Source organism: Notolepis coatsorum, assembly GCF_963971535.1.
Source record: "Notolepis coatsorum genome assembly, chromosome: 7".
Taxonomy (NCBI): Eukaryota; Metazoa; Chordata; class Actinopteri; order Aulopiformes; family Paralepididae; genus Notolepis; species Notolepis coatsorum.
In genome coordinates, this window is record NC_140171.1 from 34,264,838 (window position 1) to 34,286,176 (window position 21,339).

At 46.5% G+C, this 21,339-nt stretch overlaps 1 protein-coding gene across 1 annotated transcript; it reads left to right on the forward strand.

The window, feature by feature from the left end:
• Nucleotides 1-2,659: 2,659 nt before the first annotated feature.
• On the forward strand, nucleotides 2,660-20,029 carry gprc5bb (G protein-coupled receptor, class C, group 5, member Bb; the record flags this gene model as incomplete). The annotated part of the gene is made up of 3 exons (XM_084318638.1): nucleotides 2,660-3,755; nucleotides 18,340-18,452; nucleotides 19,985-20,029. The coding sequence occupies 3 exons, from the start codon at nucleotides 2,660-2,662 to the stop codon at nucleotides 20,027-20,029; spliced, it is 1,254 nt and encodes a 417-aa protein (XP_084174764.1).
• Between the last annotated feature and the right edge of the window lie 1,310 nt (nucleotides 20,030-21,339).

Sequence of the window (21,339 nt, forward strand, 5' to 3'; positions counted from 1 at the left end):
CACACACACACACACACACACACACACACACACACACACACACACACACACACACACACACACACACACACACACACACACACACACACACTCACACACACACCCACACTCTAATCGTAGACCAAAAATAGTCCTAGCTGCTGTCGGTATGCCAGTAGACACACCCTCTTACTAGGAAACTTCACTGGTAGAACAGGATCAGTTCATTGGGACCACAACTCCAGCCGTTGTCTCTTGTTTAAAAGCAGGTCTATGTTCTTCCTGTAAGCTTAATTGAGATCACTAGTGTCTATCTACCACAGGCATTACTGTACACCACAACTATCCAGTACAACTGGTAGTTGGATCGCGGCCATATCCTCTCCAGAGTGAGCTGCTTAACACTTTGTTCTTCAACGCCATCTGAAAGTCGTGCCAATGCAGACATACAAACACATGCATGCTGCACACATGCGCACGTACAATACACAGACCCCCACATACACATACACACACGTACACACACGCACACACTTTCTGTCACCAGTGATGCAGTGGTAGAAGGTGGGTAAACTATGAACTTCAGTCAATGATCGCAGTAAAACCAATAATCACAAATATTGATCAATCCGATACACACCGGCACTGTGAATTCCAATGATGAAGATTTCTATCAGCTTGAGAAAGGTGTGTGAATGAAGTTCAGGTGTGTTTATCTCTGTGCGTCACAGACGGCAGGGTCGGGGGGTTGGAGGGTGAGGATTAGCCTGGTCTAAACAGAGACTTCGGCTCGGCTGAATCATGTCATCCAGAGGGACGGTCTCTAATAGGGCGGCTAACCTGGACACAGCACACTCACCTGTGTTTAGAACCACCACCTGCCCTCCTCCTCCCCCCTTTCCCTCATCCCATCTTCACTCTGAAGCAGGCGATCCCTCCAGGCTCCTTCCAGCTCCAGATATTTGTTTTGTTTTTGTCTAGTGTTTTCTATTTCTTTCTCTTCCCCCCCCCCCCCCCCCCCAGTGGACACTGAAGATGTACGCACGGTTCAAGTGGCTTTCGTTGCCTGCAACGGTCTTACCACATGTGGGGAGGGAGGATGCAGTTGCCCGGCGACAATAAGGGTGCTTTCACACCAGAGCTGTTTGGTCCGGACCAGACGGACCAGAGTTCAAGAGAGAGAGACAAAGGTGTGCAGCGCAGCCGCAGGCCTGATGCTGGATTGTGTCCTGGAGGAGGAGTGTCGATAGTCTTCAACTTATATCCAGTTTTTTTTTCCCCTGCCAAGACGAGGGCAGTAGAAATTCACAAGCCCTGTTTGTGTGTGGGTGGGCAGAGGTGAAAGTTGGATCGCATGCAAGGAGAGAGGGAGAGAGAGAGAAAAGGAAGAGAGAGAGAGATAGATTTGGCTGTGTGGGTGTGTGTGAAGTACCAAGCCACACGACGGCACCATTGTGGAGTCTATGTGGGACCAGTCAGACATGCACTGCCACATGAAAACATGTTACCTTGTGTGACAGAATACATTATTAAGTGGCATAAAGTGTACTTTTGTTGACGAAGGAAAATACCGAACACGTTTGACGAAATGCAATGGGATTGCTTTTCTTTCTGCTCTTCTTTCTTGAAGATTTCATTGACTGAAATAAGAACTTTGGCTGCTGCTCTGCGCAGACAGTGATGACACCTCTCCAAAGCCATTAACTCAACCAGCAAGGTCCACTCATAAGGTGAGCTTACCATCTTAATTGTTGCCTTTCTACATGATTTGGGTGTGCTGCCGATGAAATCAGTAGTATCTGCTGCGTGCTTGTGTACATGCACGTGTGCGTGCATGTGAAGTGCAGTGTCGTGATGTGTGTGTGATTGACTGACTGTGTAGTACTGTACAATGTGTACTGTTACTCATCTCATGAAAAGCCAGTATAGAATGTAGTCAGCCCACGCTGTTCCTCGTTGCTATGGCAACTGAGAGCAGTTCCATGCTGTGTGTGTGCGTGTGTGTGTGTGTGTGTGTGTGTGTGTGTGTGTGTGTGTGTGTGTGTGTGTGTGTGTGTGTGTGTGTGTGTGTGTGTGTGTGTGTGTGTGTGTGTGTGTGTGTGCGTGCGTGCGTTGTATGCGTGCGTACTTTGAGATTGAAAAGGAGAGTGCGATATTCATCTCTGAAGCTCTTAAATGAATTCTACGGCTATTACATGTTGTAACATATGGAAATAGTGTAAACCGATACAATGTATCACTAATTTACTGCTTATTTGTTGAATATTCCATATTCCCCATACAAAAATAGCTAAACCTATAATTTTTTTTAAACACACTATACAGATTCATTACAGAGATATAGTATATATTTTCTTTGTTTGTTTTTCATACACATGATAGATTTATCACAGAAATACTGTTTTTTCATACATACTGTACTTTTATTAAGACCATATAAATACTACATATCATTATTTCTATAGTGATTCACAATAGTATTTCTATAATAATCGGTGTAATAATACTATCTTTTTACTGTTCATTTTCTTATGGGTCTATTTGTCCCTCTAATCTCTGTATCCCACAAAAAATTGCACCATATAATTTATACCCTGTTTCCTCCTCCACATCTCCACATCTCCACCTCTCTCTCTCTCTCTCTTTATTTGTATCACTCCATTCTTCCTGTCTCTCTCAGATGGCTGCCAGCCCTGTCATCTTCTTCCTCCTCTGCCTGATTGGCTGTGGCTCCTCCCACCCCCCTCCTCCACGGGGGTGCAGTGCAGACGTGGGCCTCTCGTACCGCGTGCTGTGTGACCTGGAGTCTGTATGGGGGGTGGTTCTGGAGGCCGTGGCCTGTGGGGGGGCCACAACCTCCCTGGTCCTCTCTGTGCTCCTCCTGGCCAAGATACGCTCTATCTCTGACCCGGCCAGGCGCTCCGGCCTGGGGCCTCTCCTCCTGCTCCTGGCAACCCTTCTGGGGCTCTTCTCTCTCTCTCTGGCCTTCATGGTGGGGAAGAGCCAGGCCCTCTGCGTGGTCCGCAGGGCCCTCTGGGGGCCCCTCTTCGCCCTCTGTTTCTCCTGCCTGCTGGTCCAGGGGCTGAGGCTGAGGCGGCTGGTGGCAGGGAAGGCCAGCCCAGCGGGCAGCTATTTGGCTGGGCTCGGCGTGGCCTTGGCCCTGGTCCAGGGGATCATCTCCGCAGAGTGGGTCCTGCTGACCGTGGTCAGGGAAGGCCACCCGGCCTGCGACTACCCTCCCTTAGATTTTGCCTTGACCTGCAGCTACACCCTGGGGGTGCTCCTCATAGCCATGGGCCTGTCCCTGGGGGTGGTGCTGTGTGGAACAGAGATGGAGGTGGAGGGAGCTGGAGGGGAGGAGGATGGAGAAGTGTGGAGTGACACACGGAGGTGGAGGTGTGACGGCGTCTGGCTCTTCCTGTCCTGTTTGTCGTCGGCGTTGCTGTGGGTCGGCTGGCTGGGATTCTATCTCTATGGCAACCAGGCTCTGAGAGTAAAGGGGAAAGGGGAGCGGTCAGGGGGAGGGGCAAAGGCGAGCACGAAAGCGTGGGACGAGCCTGCGTTGTCGTTGGCCTTGGTCATGCAGGGTTGGATCTTACTGCTGTTCCACGCTGTCCCAGAGGCACACATGTGTTTGAGGAGGTCATCTCCCTCTCCCCCACATGACTACTTCGACACCAGCCCGGCACCCCTTCCTCACTTTGAAGAGCACCGCACCCTCCCTCATCGGCCCTTCGCTGACAACCATGCCTTTTCCATAGAGGAACATAGTGCATGTATGTATTATATGTATTGTGTGTGTGTGTGTGTGTGTGTGTGTGTGTGTGTGTGTGTGTGTGTGTGTGTGTTCCTGTGTGTGTGTTCCTGTGTGTGTGTGTGTGTGTGTGTGTGTGTGTGTGTGTGTGTGTGTGTGTGTGTGTGTGTGTGTGTGTGTGTGTGTGTGTGTGTGTGTGTGTGTGTGTGCGTGGGTGTGTGTGTGTGTATCTGAGAATGTGTAGGCTACTTGTGTATTTGTTATATGTTTTGTTATGACCCAGGCCTCTGAATTGCTGAACTAATCATAACTTGTCTAGGGGTAACATACTGTAAACTAGCCATAAGTTGTCTAGAGGTAACATATACTGTAAACTAATCATAACTTGTCTAGGGATACCATATACTGTAAACTAATCATAACTTGTCTAGGGGTAACATATACTGTAAACTAACCATAACTTGTCTAGGGGTACCATATACTGTAAACTAATCATAACTTGTCTAGGGGTAACATATACTGTAAACAAATCATAACGTGTCTAGAGGTAACATATACTGTAAACTAATCATAACTTGTCTAGGGGTAACATATACTGTAAACTAAACATTGCTGCTGCAATAATTATTTTCTGACAGTATTTTTCAAATTATCAAAGGTTCTTAAGACCATCTGCTATCAGAGGGTCTCATTGAGTCATGATGTCCTACTCAATCAACCCTGCTCCACCAGCAGCCAGTCTGTGGTTATTCCATCATTTTGTCTTCAGTGGTGGAAGAAGTACAATGGGCCTCATTCAACAATACTCTCTTATTATTTTTCTTATATTCTTGCTTACCTGTCTGTTAAGAGAACAATAAGAAAAGCCACCGCCACATTCATCAAGCCATTCTTAACGTCCAAATCTGTTCTTACCCAGGTCTGTTGCATGATGAATCCCACTCATTCTTAAATTCAAATGCGCGTTCACGCTCAAAACATTTGCTTACAGACTCGCCCGCCATCTCCTTATAAGGCGAATGAGGCGTGTGTAAAACTGCCGAGTTTCGGCATCTGATCGCTGTCTGATCCATTCAACAGGAAGCGCTTTGCGACTGATCTCAAAATGACACACACACACAAACACACACACGTCTCATGACTCGCGACTCAGTGCATGTGTGTGTGTGTGTGTGTGTTCCTGTGGGTCGCTCATCGCATGTGTGTGTGTGTTAATCTGATGACAAATAAAGATTTAGGGCTAAATCCACAAAGAATTGATTGCACGGAGCAAGTTGCACCCTTACTTTAAATTCATTATGAATTGAAAATGGGGGACCCTGATGTAAACAAGACAAAAGTCTTTCTCTAGTCTGCATCCCCTTAACAATTGTGTGTATTGAGGCGTACTGTATTGTACCCATTCTGCAATCTGTTAATAAAATGTTCATTCAATCAATCAATCTGCACGGTGATTGATTGAATGAAAATTTTATTAACAGATTGCAGAATGGGTACAATACAGTATGGCTCAATACACACAATTGTTAAGTGGATGCAGACTAGAGAAAGACTTCCGTCTTGTTTACATCAGGGTCCCCCATTTTCAATTCATAATGAATTTTAAGAAAGGGTGCAACTTGCTCCATGCAATCCATTCTTTGTGGATTTAGCCCTTATACTTGTACTTATACGTATACCGCGTACTGTATAGTGCAAAATAAATGTTGTCAATACTGAACGACTGCGCGCTTGTCAAGAACCAATCGCGCAGTAGGTTGGGAAATACTGGATCTGTCACCTGTCATCGCTCTCTGAAAGGTCCCTGTGGCTAAAACACAGAATGCGCTCAGAACTTGCAGGAGCAGAGAAGAGAAGAGAGGAGAGGAGATGTTGTAAATATGCATTCTATGCATACGCCTGGGCAGCCAGCATCTAACTGTTCTAACAGCAATATATAATCCATTTCAGAAGAAGAATGCACGCAATAAGTTATAATAATTATTATTATTATTGAAAAGTTCTGGGTTTATAAAGTCGTATTTGGGGGCAATTGACCAATGGTTTGCTTTCAACCTGCATGAACTCCTTCCTCTCTCACCTTTTTATATATATTTTTTTATTGTATCTACTAAAACTGTATTGTATTGTATTGTTTGTTTTGTAAAGTGTCTTTGAGCATCAGGAAAAGCACTATATAAATCTGATGTATTATTAATATTAGGAATGGTAGGCTTTTTTAAATGCTTCTCATCTGGGTAAGAGTTTCTTATCTGGGTAAGAGTGCTCTCGACCACTCTTAGAATTTGGTCTTGCCTGAGAGAAAAGCAACAATAAGAAAACATGATAGGAAATGCTAGATAAGAACGAAATCGTTAGGTTATGACTATAACCAAGTTCTGTTAATTAGGGGTGACGCTTGGCATCACTCTGCACTCTCTCGCGTACGTGCACGCGCACTGAATAAATTTCACAAATGTACCTTTAATACCAGTATTAGTCTGACCACACCCCTCATCAGCTTACCTTCATAAGCAGGTGTGTGGTCACCTGCTCTCCTCCTTCCCAAGCTTTCACCACAAGGTGAGGTCAAGGGCTGCAGCGGCCGTCGGATGCCAAGCGTCACCCCTAATTAACAGAACTTGGTTATAGTCATAACCTAACGTTCTGTATCATTAGGGGCTCTGCTTGGCATCACTCTGCACAAAGGGAGGCCAAGCGGAGCCACTGGCCGACAAATACACCCCGCTGAAGGCCCCCCACAACCAACAGAACAGGGAGGGCCGAGCCCCCCCGACCCCCCCTAATGGAGGGCACCCCCCCTATTAGAGGTTTACCGGGAGGGCGACGGACCCGACCGTGCGAAGAGGCACTCAAGCAACTCAACGCACAGGGTGAGCAGACCGTGGCTTGATCCCACGACTACACACACGCACAACCCGCATGCCACCCGGGAACGAACAGAGGGAAACAACCTCGTTACTGCCCCCAGAATCACGGGATCAAGGGCAAACCCAACCCCGTGGCAAGGCCGTAGCAGCGGAGCGCGAAGGAAGACCCAGACCCACCAAAAGGACTGGACTCCCTGGAATGGGGGCCCGGAGAAGTCCATGATGCCAGCATCAAGACCCCACCAGGTGGGCACTTAGTGACCCCGCCCCCCACATCGCCAGCGTATTCGGACAAAGGCCCCTCAGCCGAGCGGGCCCTGTCCTCCCCAACAGTACACCGTCTGGCACACTGGCCCTGCAACAGGCAGACAGCATGGCCGTAAACACACAAGAGTTAACCAACGGAAGCAGGTAGTGCACCGGGAAAAAAGACCAGGCAATAGGCTGTTAACCCTAGCCTGGAGACTGCGGACGAGACAGGCGCCAGAAAGGACAGCTGAACACAGCCGCCCCGGCGGAAGGGGCGTATGCTGGCGTTGTCGCATAACCAAGCCTCCACAGAGAAGGCTGACACGATTGGCAGACGTCATGAACGTGCAGGGGCACCCTCAACCGGTGAACCCGGGAGTTGACACTGCAGCAACACACCAGAGAACCAACCACCCAGGCGTTACCCTATGCAATTGTTGGTCCCATAACCCCTCAGGAAAAAAAACCCAAAACACACCTGCGGCACTGCCGCAGCCCGTGTTCCAGTTTCCAACAGGGTTATCCCGGGCCTACGGGTCAACGAAACATTACCCCGGACCGGGCCCGGTGATACGGGGAGCACAGGGTCCCCCGAGGAGGCCAAAACCACCCCAACAGGCCCCTCTTCGCCATGCGTAAGAGAAGAGCGTAAAAAATGGAAGACCAGCCCCAGCACCCCGCACTCGGTATTCCCAGGAGGTCACCCAACCAAGTACCAACCAAGACCAACCTGCATGGCGGCCGAGATCCGACGAGATCGGGCGCGTACAGGTTGGCACGGCCGTAAGCCATTACGACAGTGTAGAATACAATGTACCCAACAAGGGTTCCATAACGCTCAACCCTGTGACACCCGGACCGACCTAGCATTTTTTACCCCTGAAAAAAGCCCAAGTCCCTCAGGGTACCAGAACAGCAGATCTGCATCCCCAGCGGACAACGGGTGTAACTGATCTGGACCAGCGCGACCAGAACCAGTCCCGTGCCCTAACCACGCCGACCTGCCAACCCCAGGAGAAGGGGCAGATATGCGTGTTGATCCTAAAACATAAAAAGAAGGCGCCACCCAGACGTTCCGGTACGAACCGCGCCCGGCGGCCCACCCCCAGGGCGTGAGACCCTTCCCCATATGTTCAGATCCATTCCGTTATCATCCCCTGATATGAACGGGAACCCATCGACAACCACACAGGGTGTCGGAAGAGGAAAAAACCCCCATCCCAATTGCTTCATAAAAACGCTGTTTTAACCCCAAGCAATCAAGGCGCGCCAGTCAGCCAATGTCCAACAGAACATCCTGAGCTAGCACTATGTGTGCGTTTTGACATACCCACATCAACAATAGGCTATTTAGACCATCTTATTGAATCCCCAAGATGCCCAGGGGAACGACAAGAGGGGCGAGATGCAATCAACTCCATGAATGAATGAATGAAAACTTTACCCAACAGATTGCAGAAAGGGTACAACCCAGTACGGCGCAATACACACAATTGGTTAAGGGGAGGCAGACCTGAGAAAGACGTTAGTCTTGTTTCCATCAGGGACCCTCATTTCCAATCCATATAGACACATCCAACTCTTTATAATAATAAAGAAAAAGCATCACCCGTATGAACCAACTGCACAGCTGGGAGTAAAAAACCTGTTTTCACATGATTTTAATCCAGTCACTCTTTTTAATCAGAGTGTAAGACCAGACCCTCCCAGAAACACCTTCCCACATGAGTTTATAGTCATGAAAAAGATATGCCAACTGTGAGTCATGTGACCAACTGACTCAAGTTTACACATAAATCGGGCGCAGCAGAACTGTGAGCCCTACGCCCTAACTCGACACCTTTAAGACACCGTAACTCATGGAAGGCGTCGCCATAGCAACACCGCTACAACGGGCGGGGAATCCTGCCGGCTCCTGTCTTGTAATAGGAGTTGGCAGAATAACCCCCCCCCCTGCCAAGACGTCCCACCGGCTCGGCCCTGACTGGCTCAGCAGAAGAGATCAAAAATCCCCTAAACCAATCAAGTGGGAAAGGAGGGGTTTATTCGACACCCCCTCACGAAAACACACTTCGTTCCCTACACACGGAAAAACAACCGTAGCCATTTTGAAAACCTCCGGTAGAATGCAATGCATAGCATAAGCTAATACAATGCCCGCTACCCACAAAAGTGAACAGGATTTACAACAAAACACAAGTCGCATGTGTGTGAATCCTACATTTACATTTACATTTACATTTAGTCATTTAGCTGACGCTTTTATCCAAAGCGACTTACAAGTTCTGTACGACAAGACAGCAAGAAGGGTACAACTCTATCAGCTGAGTAACAATGTTCATCAAGTGTTGCGTGTTACAGTGTAGGTTAGTTTATTAGGACAAGTGCATGACAGTAAGGTTAGTCAGGGTTAGATTAGGGTTAGGGTTTTTTTTTTTTTTTTTTAATCATTTCAGATAATGGTTGAAGAAGTGAGTCTTTAGTCGACGGCGAAAGATTGGACGGGATTCGGCTGTCCTAACTGAGATGGGTAGTTCATTCCACCATTGTGGGGCAAGGACTGAGAATAGGCGGCTTCTCTTTGATGACCCTCCGGGAGCTTGGATAGGAGTAGGTCTGAGGCGGCCAGAAGATGCAGAGCGTAGGGGTCTTGAGGGTGTGTAGTTAGAGACCATTGACCGGAGGTAGGCAGGAGCGGTTCCCTTTGCTGCACGGTATGCTAGGTCGAGGGCCTTGAAGCGGATACGTGCAGCAATGGGGAGCCAGTGCAGGTCCCTAAGAAGTGGGGTGACATGGGCCGACTTCGGTAGGTTTGATATCAGGCGGGCCGCTGCGTTTTGAATGAGTTGAAGAGGCTTGGTGGCAGTGGCCGGGAGGCCAGCTAGCAGTGCGTTGCAGTAGTCGAGGCGGGAGATGACTGTTGATTGGATGAGGAGTTGGGTGGCTTCTTTTGTCAGGAAGGGGCGTATCCTTCTGACGTTGCTCAGGAGGAATCTGCAGGTTCTGGTTGTCGCTGCGATGTGAGCAGAGAAGTTCAACTGGTCGTCGAGGACAACACCAAGGTTCTTGGCGGTCGGGGACGCGGTCACAGCTGCATTCTCGACTGTGATGGAGAGGTCGGTCAGGGGGGAGGATTTGGCCGGCAGGTGGAGCAATTCTGTTTAGCTTAGGTTCAGTTTGAGGTGGTTGGTCGTCATCCAGGCGGAGATGTCGGACAGACAGGCCGAGATCCGCTCAGAGACGTGGATATCTGAGGGAGGGAAGGAGAGGAAGAGTTGAGTATCATCGGCATAACAATGATATGAGAAGCCATGAGACGTGATAATGTTACCCAGTGATTTAGTGTAGAGGGAGAAGAGAAGGGGTCCTAGGACCGAGCCCTGGGGGACACCCGTCCGGAGGGGGCGGGTGGCCGACAGAGTCCCTCTCCATGACACTTGGTAGGAGCGGTCGTTGAGGTATGATGTCAGCCATGTCAGCGCAGATCCAGCCACTCCCATTCCTGCGAGGGCCGCGAGGAGGATCTGATGGTTGACTGTGTCGAAGGCTGCAGATAGATCTAGGAGAATCAGGACAGAGGAGAGGCCTTTCGCTTTTGCTAAGTGAAGTGCCTCTGTGACCGCAATGAGGGCCGTTTCTGTGGAGTGGCCAGTCCGGAAGCCAGACTGATTGGGGTCTAGGAGGTCATTCTGTAAGAGATAAGCAGTAAGTTGGTTGGATACAGCACGTTCAAGTGTTTTAGAAAGAAAGGAGAGAAGAGAGACAGGACGATAGTTGGCTATGACGGTGGGGTTCAGGGTTGGTTTTTTTATGTGAATCCTACACCCGTTGACTATGTCGTACATAGCAAAAAACGCTGACCGAGAGTAACGGCTAGGCCGTGGAATGTGCGTGTACGAGTATTACTGCAACTAAACAACACAGCATTGTGAGACACATATTAGTTCAAGCAATGGAATAACACCAGTTTCTACCTGCATGTGGAGCATCAAGCTAATAGAACCTATTACTGAGTGTATGTTGCAGACCTTGCTTAACCTCGTAACACAACACGACTCATCTCACAACGTAAAAGTGCAGATTCATATATACACAACCCCACCATATGAATTGTTGAAGAAACACACAGTTCGTTCGGCCAAAACACAGTCCCCCTTATGTCGGGGAACTTCTTTATTTATAATGTTTTTTAAGGCACAAAATCATAGAGGGGCCGGGGAGGGTGTAAAAGAGAGGGGATACAGCCACCTCGCGCCGCTCGAGTCTTGCCACCCCGAGGAGCCCCGGAGGGACGGTAGGTTACTGTCTGCTGGACACGACGTTCCCTACCGTCTCCTCCGGTCGTGGATGGGCCGGCGGTGGCAGAAGCGCCGTCTCTTCCCCTGGCCCTCTTGGAAGGGCCAGCAGCGGCGGCGGAGGCAGTGGTAGCGGCGACGGAGACAGCTCGACGTCGCGGAAGCCTTCTGACTCCACCGGCAAAGACGGGAGGCGGAAAATGGGGTTGGAGGATGGATCTCTCCTCTGCCATCTCTCTGCATGTCGAGGTCATCAACCGCAGGGCCTTCCCGAACAGACCAGCGTCGGAGAGGGCGGCCGTCAGAAGAGGAGCTCTCTTCTTCTCTGGCACACGGGCCTGCTCCAGCCAAAGATGACGCTGGCCCAGGGTGGCCAGGGCGCGCACTTTCCCCATGGCTATGGCCAGCACCTGGGAAAGGTGCAGGACAGCTCCCGCAGCCTGGGTGATCTGATCGCATTTTACCTCGTTCAGATCCGTGCCGCCCGTCATGATCCCCGATACAAATCTAGCCAGGTGGGCGATGTTAGACGCCGCAGCCAGCGATTGTGTACCAGCGATGAATGACTGGTCACCCCAATAAGCCAATCGCCTAGCCGATTTCGCCTGGAGGACCGGCTTGCATAGGGGTTCCCACACCATATCCGGACAGAGGAGAGCGGCCATCGGACTGTCAAGCCGAGGCACGCCCTCCCCCATACCTTTGACTAACCCCGACACCCGCGTAACTGGTACGTAGGTGGGAGTTAGTCCCATGATGTTGGACACCGCCTGACCCCGACGAACATAGGCCCCCATCGAGGGGAAAAATGGGTAGACAGCGTCCACCCCTCTCACTGGGGGACGCTGCCAGGGATGACCTATGAGATCATCAGGGACAGGTGCAGGCAATGGCAGCGGCAGCGGCACGCCGTTTGCGGCAGCGGCTACCGCCATGAGCTCGGGAAACAAAGCCCGCAGTTCCCCCTGCGGACTTTCCTCCACCGACCCCGCATCCCTCACATGCAGCAGGCTGCGATTGGTTAAGGAGCCACAGTCTGATGTGGCCGACAGTAGGGCATCCTGCTGATGAGGCCAAGGTGGTTCCTCGACATCCTCGAACAGGGAGCCCCATGGAGCCATTTCCCCCCCCTCCGGGGTCTCCTGAGGAGGGATACTCTCCTCCACGGGACCATCATACAAGAATCCGTCCGCCTCTTCCATGAAGTCCTCAGTTTCCATCGGAAATCCAGAGCCAGACGCATCCTCGCTGGTCTCCAGCAGTTCCCCAAACCCAGGCCGTTCGCGTCTGCACGCTACCATCTTGCGACGTGAACGGGCAGACGCGAAAAGTTTGCGTCGCAAATCCTCTGGCTCCAAGACAACCCCCCGTTCACCAACGGGCGATTCCCCGGAACCAGAAGAACCAGAGTCGAGATCAGGCCATCGCCGGAGCGACGGCACCGACTCCTCGGCTCTTCGGAGAGGCAAACTATCCATCGGCTGTCTCCTGGGCTGGGTCGGCAACCACGAAAGTGGCAACAGCCCAGCACCAAGACGCACGACGGAGGCGGGAATGGAGAACCACTGGTGAAGAGTAGGTCTAGCGGGTCTACTCTCCGCGGAATACATTATGACCCAAACTTTTTCTTTACAACAGATGTGAGAGAAGAAAAAATTAAGCACAATGTAAACTCTTTTCAACTAACAACACGTCAAGTGGGGTACTACCAGGCACTTCCTTGTGGTGAAAGCGAGAAGGAGGAGAGCAGGTGACCACACACCTGCTTATGAAGGTAAGCTGATGAGGGGTGTGGTCAGACTAATACTGGTATTAAAGGTACATTTGTGGAATTTATTCAGTGCGCGTGCACGTACGCGAGAGAGTGCAGAGTGATGCCAAGCAGAGCCCCAAATGATACAGAACTGTTCTTATATCGCTTCATGAATGAGGCCCAATGTTTCTTAACTTGAGTAAAAGTAAGAAATACCCAGATACAATTGTCCTCCAAACACTTTGAATGCCCATCACGAGAATTCTCGTTTCATTTTTTTTATTAGCGATCTGAATTCATATTTCATCAACCGAGTCTACCGTTGGTAAGCCTGCCCCACCGCGTGTATGCTTTTACCAACCCAGATGTGTTTCCGGGTTCCCGTTTTGCGCTCTGATTGGCCACTGACCTACACGCGTACGCCCCCCCTCGCTATCGCCACTGGGGCGTGAGATATGAAGACAGATTTGCCTGGGTATAGGAAGGAATGCGACAACAACCCAATAATAAACACTCGAAACAGCTATTACCAGACAATTACAACAGCAGTGGTGCCTGCTTCAAATGTCACATATTATAGGCTATAAGCCCGTGTAGATCTATTCGGAATAATAAACATATACGCCTCTCTAGCAAAACATGACACAATGTGATCCTATCTCCGATAGAGCGGCTGGTCGCAGAGACGCGAGTTGAACGAACACATCGGGAGGAGAATGAATGAATGAACCTGATGTAAACAAGACAAAAGTCTTTCTCTGGTCTGCATCCCCTTAACAATTGTGTGTATTGAGCCGTACTGTATTGTACCCATCGCGAGTTGAACGAACACATCGGGAGGAGAATGAATGAATGAATGAAAACTTTATTTAACAGATTGCAGAATGGGTACAATACAGTACGGCTCAATACACACCCAGGCAAATCTGTCTTCATATCTCACGCCCCAGCGGCGATAGCGAGGGGGGGGCGTACGCGTGTGCGTCAGTGGCCAATCAGAGCGCAAAACGGGAACCCGGAAACACAACTGGGTTGGTAAAAGCATACACGCTGCCCCACCAGGCGCTCAGATGTGAAAAAAGCGCCCCCTATCGTCTCCCAGATGGTAATGCACCCTTTTGGATTGGACTCAATGAAAATGGATGAGAAAAAAAAACTCCAGAATCCACATTTTACTTCTCACGCATGTAACCGGAGCCGATCAGATTCATTCTGGACCCTCAGCACAGCGTGTAATATGTGTTTTACAGTATACGCGTTGGATCAATAAAAGGATAGATTTTTGGAATGGCGATCAGGAATTGGAATAATCCATTTGGATACCATCTGATCTCAGGTAAAGAATCTATTTTACCAGTCTTAGGATAATCAGACCTGTTTTCACGGAGATATAAGCTTTTCCCCTATATGTGATATGGCTGTTTTGACTGTGCGAGCGATCAGGAACTAAGAGAATCGATTTTCAGCTCACGGCACCAGCGTGCATACGTACACATATACTATCGATAATCTAGCGTTTATTTGAAAACGATTCATAAATAGGCTGAAAAATGACAACGTTCTAGCTTCGACAATGTTGACTGGAAAAGAGTCATTGATAAGCGACGGGCAGATTAGACACATAGCCATAATTTAAAACATAGATTAGGCGATATTAATGCTAACATTGAAGTGGATGGTGGGCATTCAAGCACTAAATGTGCGCCCCCTGCTGGGCACTGAAAGTGTAAAAATTACCACGTTAATGAATGGGAGGACGAGCACATTTGCGAACGCATAAACTATATCTTAAATTATGGCTATGTGTCTAATACACCCGTCGCTTATCAATGACTTGCTTGCAGTCAACATGTACAAAACGGATTGTTTTTTAATCAGTAAATTTCCGTTTTATACCGTTTTGAATACGAGTATAGTTTCAGATAGTTCTAGTAATTTCAGAGAAATTCCGCGAAAATAGCCATTTACTGGAATACACAAAACACGTTGTAATTTTCCGGCTGATTTATGAATCATTTTCAAATAAACGCTAGATTATCGAGAGTATTTGTGTTCTTATGCACGATACAAAAGCGGGCGCAGTGCCTAACACCACACACACACACACTCTCACACACACACACACACACGTTGTGAAATATGTGAAAAACAACTCTGATTAAACCAAAACTGGTAACATAGATTCCTTACCTCAGATCAGATGTTCTGCAAAAAGATGAATCCAATTCCTGATCGCCATTCCAAATATTGATCACGTTTATTGATCCAACGTTATAGTCCGAAACGCATGATCCAAGCTACTTCCAGCCTCGCCAGTGTATCTGGTAACACGACACTGCTTGCCAGAGGTGGGGAAACCCTGGGGCGGAGTTTTTCTCTGATGCACTTTTTCACTCAATCCAATCCAATGATGTGCATTATCATCCGGGAGACGATAGGGGGCGGTATTTGCCCTTTTTGAGCTCAGAGCCATTCCCAATGATAATGTCAGGCTGGACGGATGAAAAATGAATGGATATCACTAATAAAAGTAATAACGATTAAATAACGAGAAATCTCGTTATTGGCAACCAACAAATGGCGGCCAACGACATTTCTCGTTGTTGGCAACCAATGTGTTAATAAGTAGAAAAGTATATGATATTGAATGTACTTAAGTATCAAAAGTAAAAGTACACATTTTATATGAGGTTTGTGTATTCCACAAACATGGGAGAATTCAACCCTTGATCCATTGACCTCTAAAGGTTATGATAAAGTGATGTGGTCCAGTTATACTGGCTCTGATTACGTCCTCTTGAAGTTGTCAGGCTTAACATTTGAAAGTGCATCATCTTCATCAATTTATGCCATGTTTTATATGCAAAATATTTGTCTTCAAAGTAACTAGTAACTGATAGGTTCAGATAAATGTAGTGGAGTAAAAAGTACAATATTTCCTAAAAGTACAAAGATCCCTAAAATGAAAATACTCAAGTAAAATGCAAGTACCTCAAAATTGTACATAAGTACATTCCTTGAGTAAAAATCATTTTTCACCACTGCTTTTCTTTGTTGACAAAACCCGACTCCTTACCTTAGATCAGATGTTCTCCAAAAAGATTATTCCAATTCCTGATCGCCATTCCAAATATCGATTGCGTTTATTGATTGATTATTGGCTGCTGTAAATATATATTCCAGGCTGCTTTCCGTCTCGCGATCAGATCCCTCATCATCAGACGGCTCGCCAGCATAATGGAGCCAGTTGGCTCCACCTCTACAGATCCCACAGGGATCTCCCAGTATAATCGTGCCGTGCTGTGGATCCTGTGGTCCACAAGTTCGATTCCCTTCAATTTTTTTTATTTTATTTTTTTAACATGCATTCGTTCGCCGGTTAAGTTTAGGCATGTTAACTTTAAGCATTGTTTCGGAGTTGGTTATGGTTAAGGTTAGGCATTGTTTCGGAGTTGGTTATGGTTAGAAGGGTTACGTTTAGGCGCTGTTAAGGAGCTGGTTAAGGTTAGAGTTTGTCTTAGAGAATGGCAATATTCTTTCGGAGTTGGTTATGGTTAAGGTTAAGGTTAGGCATGGTTAAGGTTAAGGTTAAGGTTAGGCATTGTTTCGGAGTTGGTTAAGGTTAGAAGGGTTAAGTTTAGGCGCTGTTAAGGAGCTGGTTAAGGTTAGAGTTTGTCTTAGAGAATGGCAATAGACAGCCTATTTCCGCGCTGCAGCGCGAGGCAATAGACAGCCTATTTCCGCGATGCAGCTCTCTCGCGCTGCCGTGGTCACATGGGCGTCATGGCCAATCAGAGAAAACGCGGAAGCACGCGACGCACTCTTCCGCTGGGAATAAGCTACACGCGTACCAACGGGAGACTCGGTTGATGAAATATGAATTCAGATCGCTAATAAAAAAATCAAACGACATTTCTCATCGTCGGCACTCAACGATAAAACGAGAATAGTCGTCGTCGGCATTCAAAGTGTTAACAACCAGGAAATGACCAAGAGAAGGTTGTACAGTAAGTATTGTAATTGAACTCTAGCAATCCATGCACGTATAAGCGATCATTTCTTTCAGCAAATCTAGGTATAACAACATTGTGCCATCAAGGCAGTGTTATGTTTGTGCATGATGTATTTCCAATGATAATAATAATAATAATAATAATAATAATAATAATGGCTTGGCTTTATATAGCGCCTTTCACATACCCAAGGCGCTTGATCCCTTTGGCAAGAAAAAAATAAGGCTTTCATTTTGAGAGAAAAAGAATAAGTGCTGTGTAAACAATTGTGCCTTGCTCCCATCTAGTGGTCAGAAAATAATTATAGCTGCTTTACACTAGAGCAGTGGTTCTCAAACTACGGGTCGCAACCCAAAGTGGGGTCGTGGGTAGTGCTTGGCAAGTGCATTAAAAAAAGAAATATTATCAAGAATTATTTTTTCTTTTTAAGGTTCTGGCAACATATTTTGGCTAAATATGCCTCGTTTTATAAATGTGTATTGATAACAGTGCTGTAATAAAATGTTCTAATAAATATACATGATCAAGTTCAAGCTTTTATTTTTATATTCCTTAATTCCACGTTAAAATGATGCGATACATTAAGTGTGGGGACGCCAAAAAATATCAGAAATAAAATGGGGTTGTGGTATACAAAAGTTTGAGAACCCCTGCACTAGAGCTAAAGCTAACAAATTCTAAAGCTAACCAATAGGTCTAATACGGGAACATACAGTATATCTTCTATCCCTCCATGTGTTATTTAACATGATCCTAACTAAATCTGGTGAATGTGAATCTAAGCTATGCTAATGGTGGAGACTTACCGGTCCAGCTAGATGTGTTATTGATGGGTAGTACGTAACATTGGTGATTGAAAGAAAACAATTCAGGAAAAAACAACAACAACAAAGGAAAGGAAAGAGGGAACTGAAGGGAGGCCTTCACTGGCTCTGGTTGGTTGTCTGGTTCTGGTTGGTTGTCTGGTTCTGGTTGGTTGCCTGGTTCTGGTTGGTTGTCTGGTTCCCCCAGGCCACCTGCCACCATTTATTAGCAGTCAAGATCCAGCTGGACTGTTAAATCGCCTTTATTAGCATCTATAGTTCAAATTCACATTCGCCAGATGTAGTACCTGCCGTCACTCCAAGACAATGAAGCTGAATGGCACTCAGTTTGTGGCACACAAATCACCAACAAAATACATTTGAAAAACTCAAAAGCGATGATGGATAGATAGCACTCTGGGTAAGGGGGGGAAATAGGTTTTATTATTTTATTTTTGGGTGAACTGCTCTTTAATAGGTTTGACAAGTTGTGATTAGTTAGAGGCACAGTTTGCATGTATGGTTGTGGTTCAAGTGAGTCCTTTGTAACGGTTAGTGTCTTGACAAGAGTTACCTAAATTCAGCAAATTTCCTATATGGTCTCACCCTGACTGATCTTTCAGCTCTCCGAGGTGGAACATACCATAGCAACCAGGGGAGCATGCGTCCGGGTATCCCCTTCCGAGGCCATGTCTACCAGCCCACTGAGATGGCCCTTGTCATGAACGGTGGACCAGTAAGTATGACAGACTGGTAAAAAACACAGACTCTCTCACACACAAACACACACGCACGCACGCTCCAGCAGGTGAAAGACCAACATTTAGTAAACACCAGAGCAGCTAACATAAGTAGCCTAATGTACTACCCAGGACTAGGCTTGAAGCTGATACAAGATCCTATACTGTTCTGTGTTACGAGTGCGCTTACTCGGCATGGTGATTGGAACCCAGATAGCAGAGTGAATACGAGAGAAAGCTTGAAATGAGCAGATAAGAGACGGCGTGGTGACGATAACAATGTTTTACTCACAAGACAGGATACATGACTGACATACACAGGTAACATTTTAGACAATGAACCAGCAAGTCTCTGCTGGTCCAGACACTTAATATACAAACACTAATTAGAGACAAAAGGTAATTACAAACAGGACACAGGTGTGGTAGACAAAACTAACAGAACACAGAGCACAGAACACAGAACACACAGGGGAAAACAATAACAATAGAACAAACTGAGACCAACAGACTAAAACACATTTACAAAACACAGACAGGGGAACACAAATCTAACAAAATGGAAACAACAACGACAACATAGACAACGAACTATAACAAACATAAATGGCAGATGACAATGTTAATTAGGTGCGTGAGCTGATGCCAGATCTGCCACATCTGGCTCAGCCCACCGGTTGCCAATGTTGTAGTGTGAAGTGTATTGAAGGGGGGTTGTGAGTCCTGGACCAACCGAACCGGGCAGAGGGTTGCCGGCTGGTCCCACAGGACCGGGGGAAGCGTTACAGTTCTGACTGTAAAGTTTTACAGTTAACACTGATTTATTTTGCACATACACATTCAAAAACTCTAAATAGGTTTGCACACATTAATTTAGTTGAGTGTTCAGTTATTGAGAGTAAATTTATTAGAATATGGCCACCATGATGTCATCGGGGACATTGAATTGAATGTGTTGTGTTAATTACAGCTCAATGAAATGATAGGTTAGCAGTCCCTATAAGACAAGGGATTGCTATTCTTTTCATCTACATCATTCCATGGTGCTGTAATTAACACAAATATTATATCCCAGATGACATCACTGGTGGCCATATTCAATATAATTATTAATTATATATTAATTATATAGAGTTATTACTCTATATAACTGTCTAAATTAATGTGTGCAAAACGGTTTAGAGTTTCCTGGTGTGTGTGAGATTAAGTGCAAAATAAATCAGCATTGTTTTTTGGTGAAGTACCCATTTAAAAGGTTAATTAGTTGTTTTGTATTGATTCGCTATATAATAATAGCAACCAACATAGGGGGGGGGGGGTCACACAGTGGAAGCATTTCACTGCAATGTACTTGTACTTTTTTTGTGACAAATAAACTTGAAACACTTGTATGTGCATACACACATACTAACTAATGAATCCACTAACTAATGAATCCACTAATGAATTCACTAACTAATGAATCCACTAACTAATGAATTCACTAACTACTAATGAATTTACTAACTACAACTGTTGTCTCCCTCAGATACCCACAGCCCCAATAAACTACACAGGAAGACAGCTGTGGTGAGAGCAGCAGAAACTTGGGTCTTGACTCTGAGTCAACGAAACAGATACGTCGGTGTCAAATATGAGATGCTAGCAGGACTTCTCCACAACGCCTTGAAAGCAGGACGTGTCTTAACATCCCTTTTAACGAGCTCTCTGGTCTGACAGCAGCCAGAACTGTTCAGTGTACAGTATCCATGTCCTGTTTACACATAATGGCTTCAGTCTGTAAGAATTTGCAATGGAATTCTTGCTTCGTTTTTTTTTGCCTCTGAAAAAGATTTCCTGCACATGCTTTTTCAGGCAGACATATCTGACTCATCCAAACCCACACACATTAGCCCCACGGTGATGAGGATATGAGCTAATGCTGTTTGGCTTGGGATCAAACACTAGTGTGTAAGTCCATGAGCCACTCCAAGTGACTACCGTTAGACAGACGGAAATTTGAATTCAAGGGGCGTCATCTTGGCCTTTACATGCATGCACTGTTCACTCCTCGACAAGAACACTGTTGCTAACAACCCTGTTGGCCACCGGTGATCTCACTCTGCTTGCTTAGTGAAACTTCTCTTCGGTGTTGTGTTATTTAAAGCTTCACTTCCTGTTTGGCTTAACAACGTGATATCCTACTACAGTATGGCTTGGATGATGCATTTATGTAAATTGCCTCCATACACCCACAGGGTCTCCTGCCCTCTCAGCTCTCACCCACCTAGAGGGAAAAAAATAACCCAAGGCTGCATTTCTCTTCATAGCTCGTCCCTTCCATCTGTACTGACAACAGAGGGGACATCTGGCTACAAGTGGAGCTCATGCATATTATAATTGAAGGCTTCGTTCTAACATAACAAAAAATCACACCAGTAATTTTTCTTTTTGAGCAGCCTAACCCACCGTACATAAACATACCGTGTTTGCAATTGTATTGATTCAAATCATGAAAATCGTGAACATGTTTTACATCAACTGAAAGTAACAAGCCTCTATTTCCTTTAACTATGAATGTACACAACATTAATACACAGTATTTAGATAATGAGATGTGGGAACACCACTCGTCTGACAACTTAAAACAGATTTAAATGGTCCGTTGTCTAATTACTTCCATACTTGGGCCTCAGGGTATTGAGGAATGAAATGAAACATTGTGTCTATAGTTTTGACACACAGTAAATAAATGCTTTATGAATATGGATGTATTATATAACCATTCACTACTGCAATTTGTATATACTGCAGTAAAAGGTTTACTTTTTGAAGTTATGATTTTGCACTTTATATGCAGATTATCTCTGGGCATTGTGACAATGTAAGATGTATGTAAAAGCA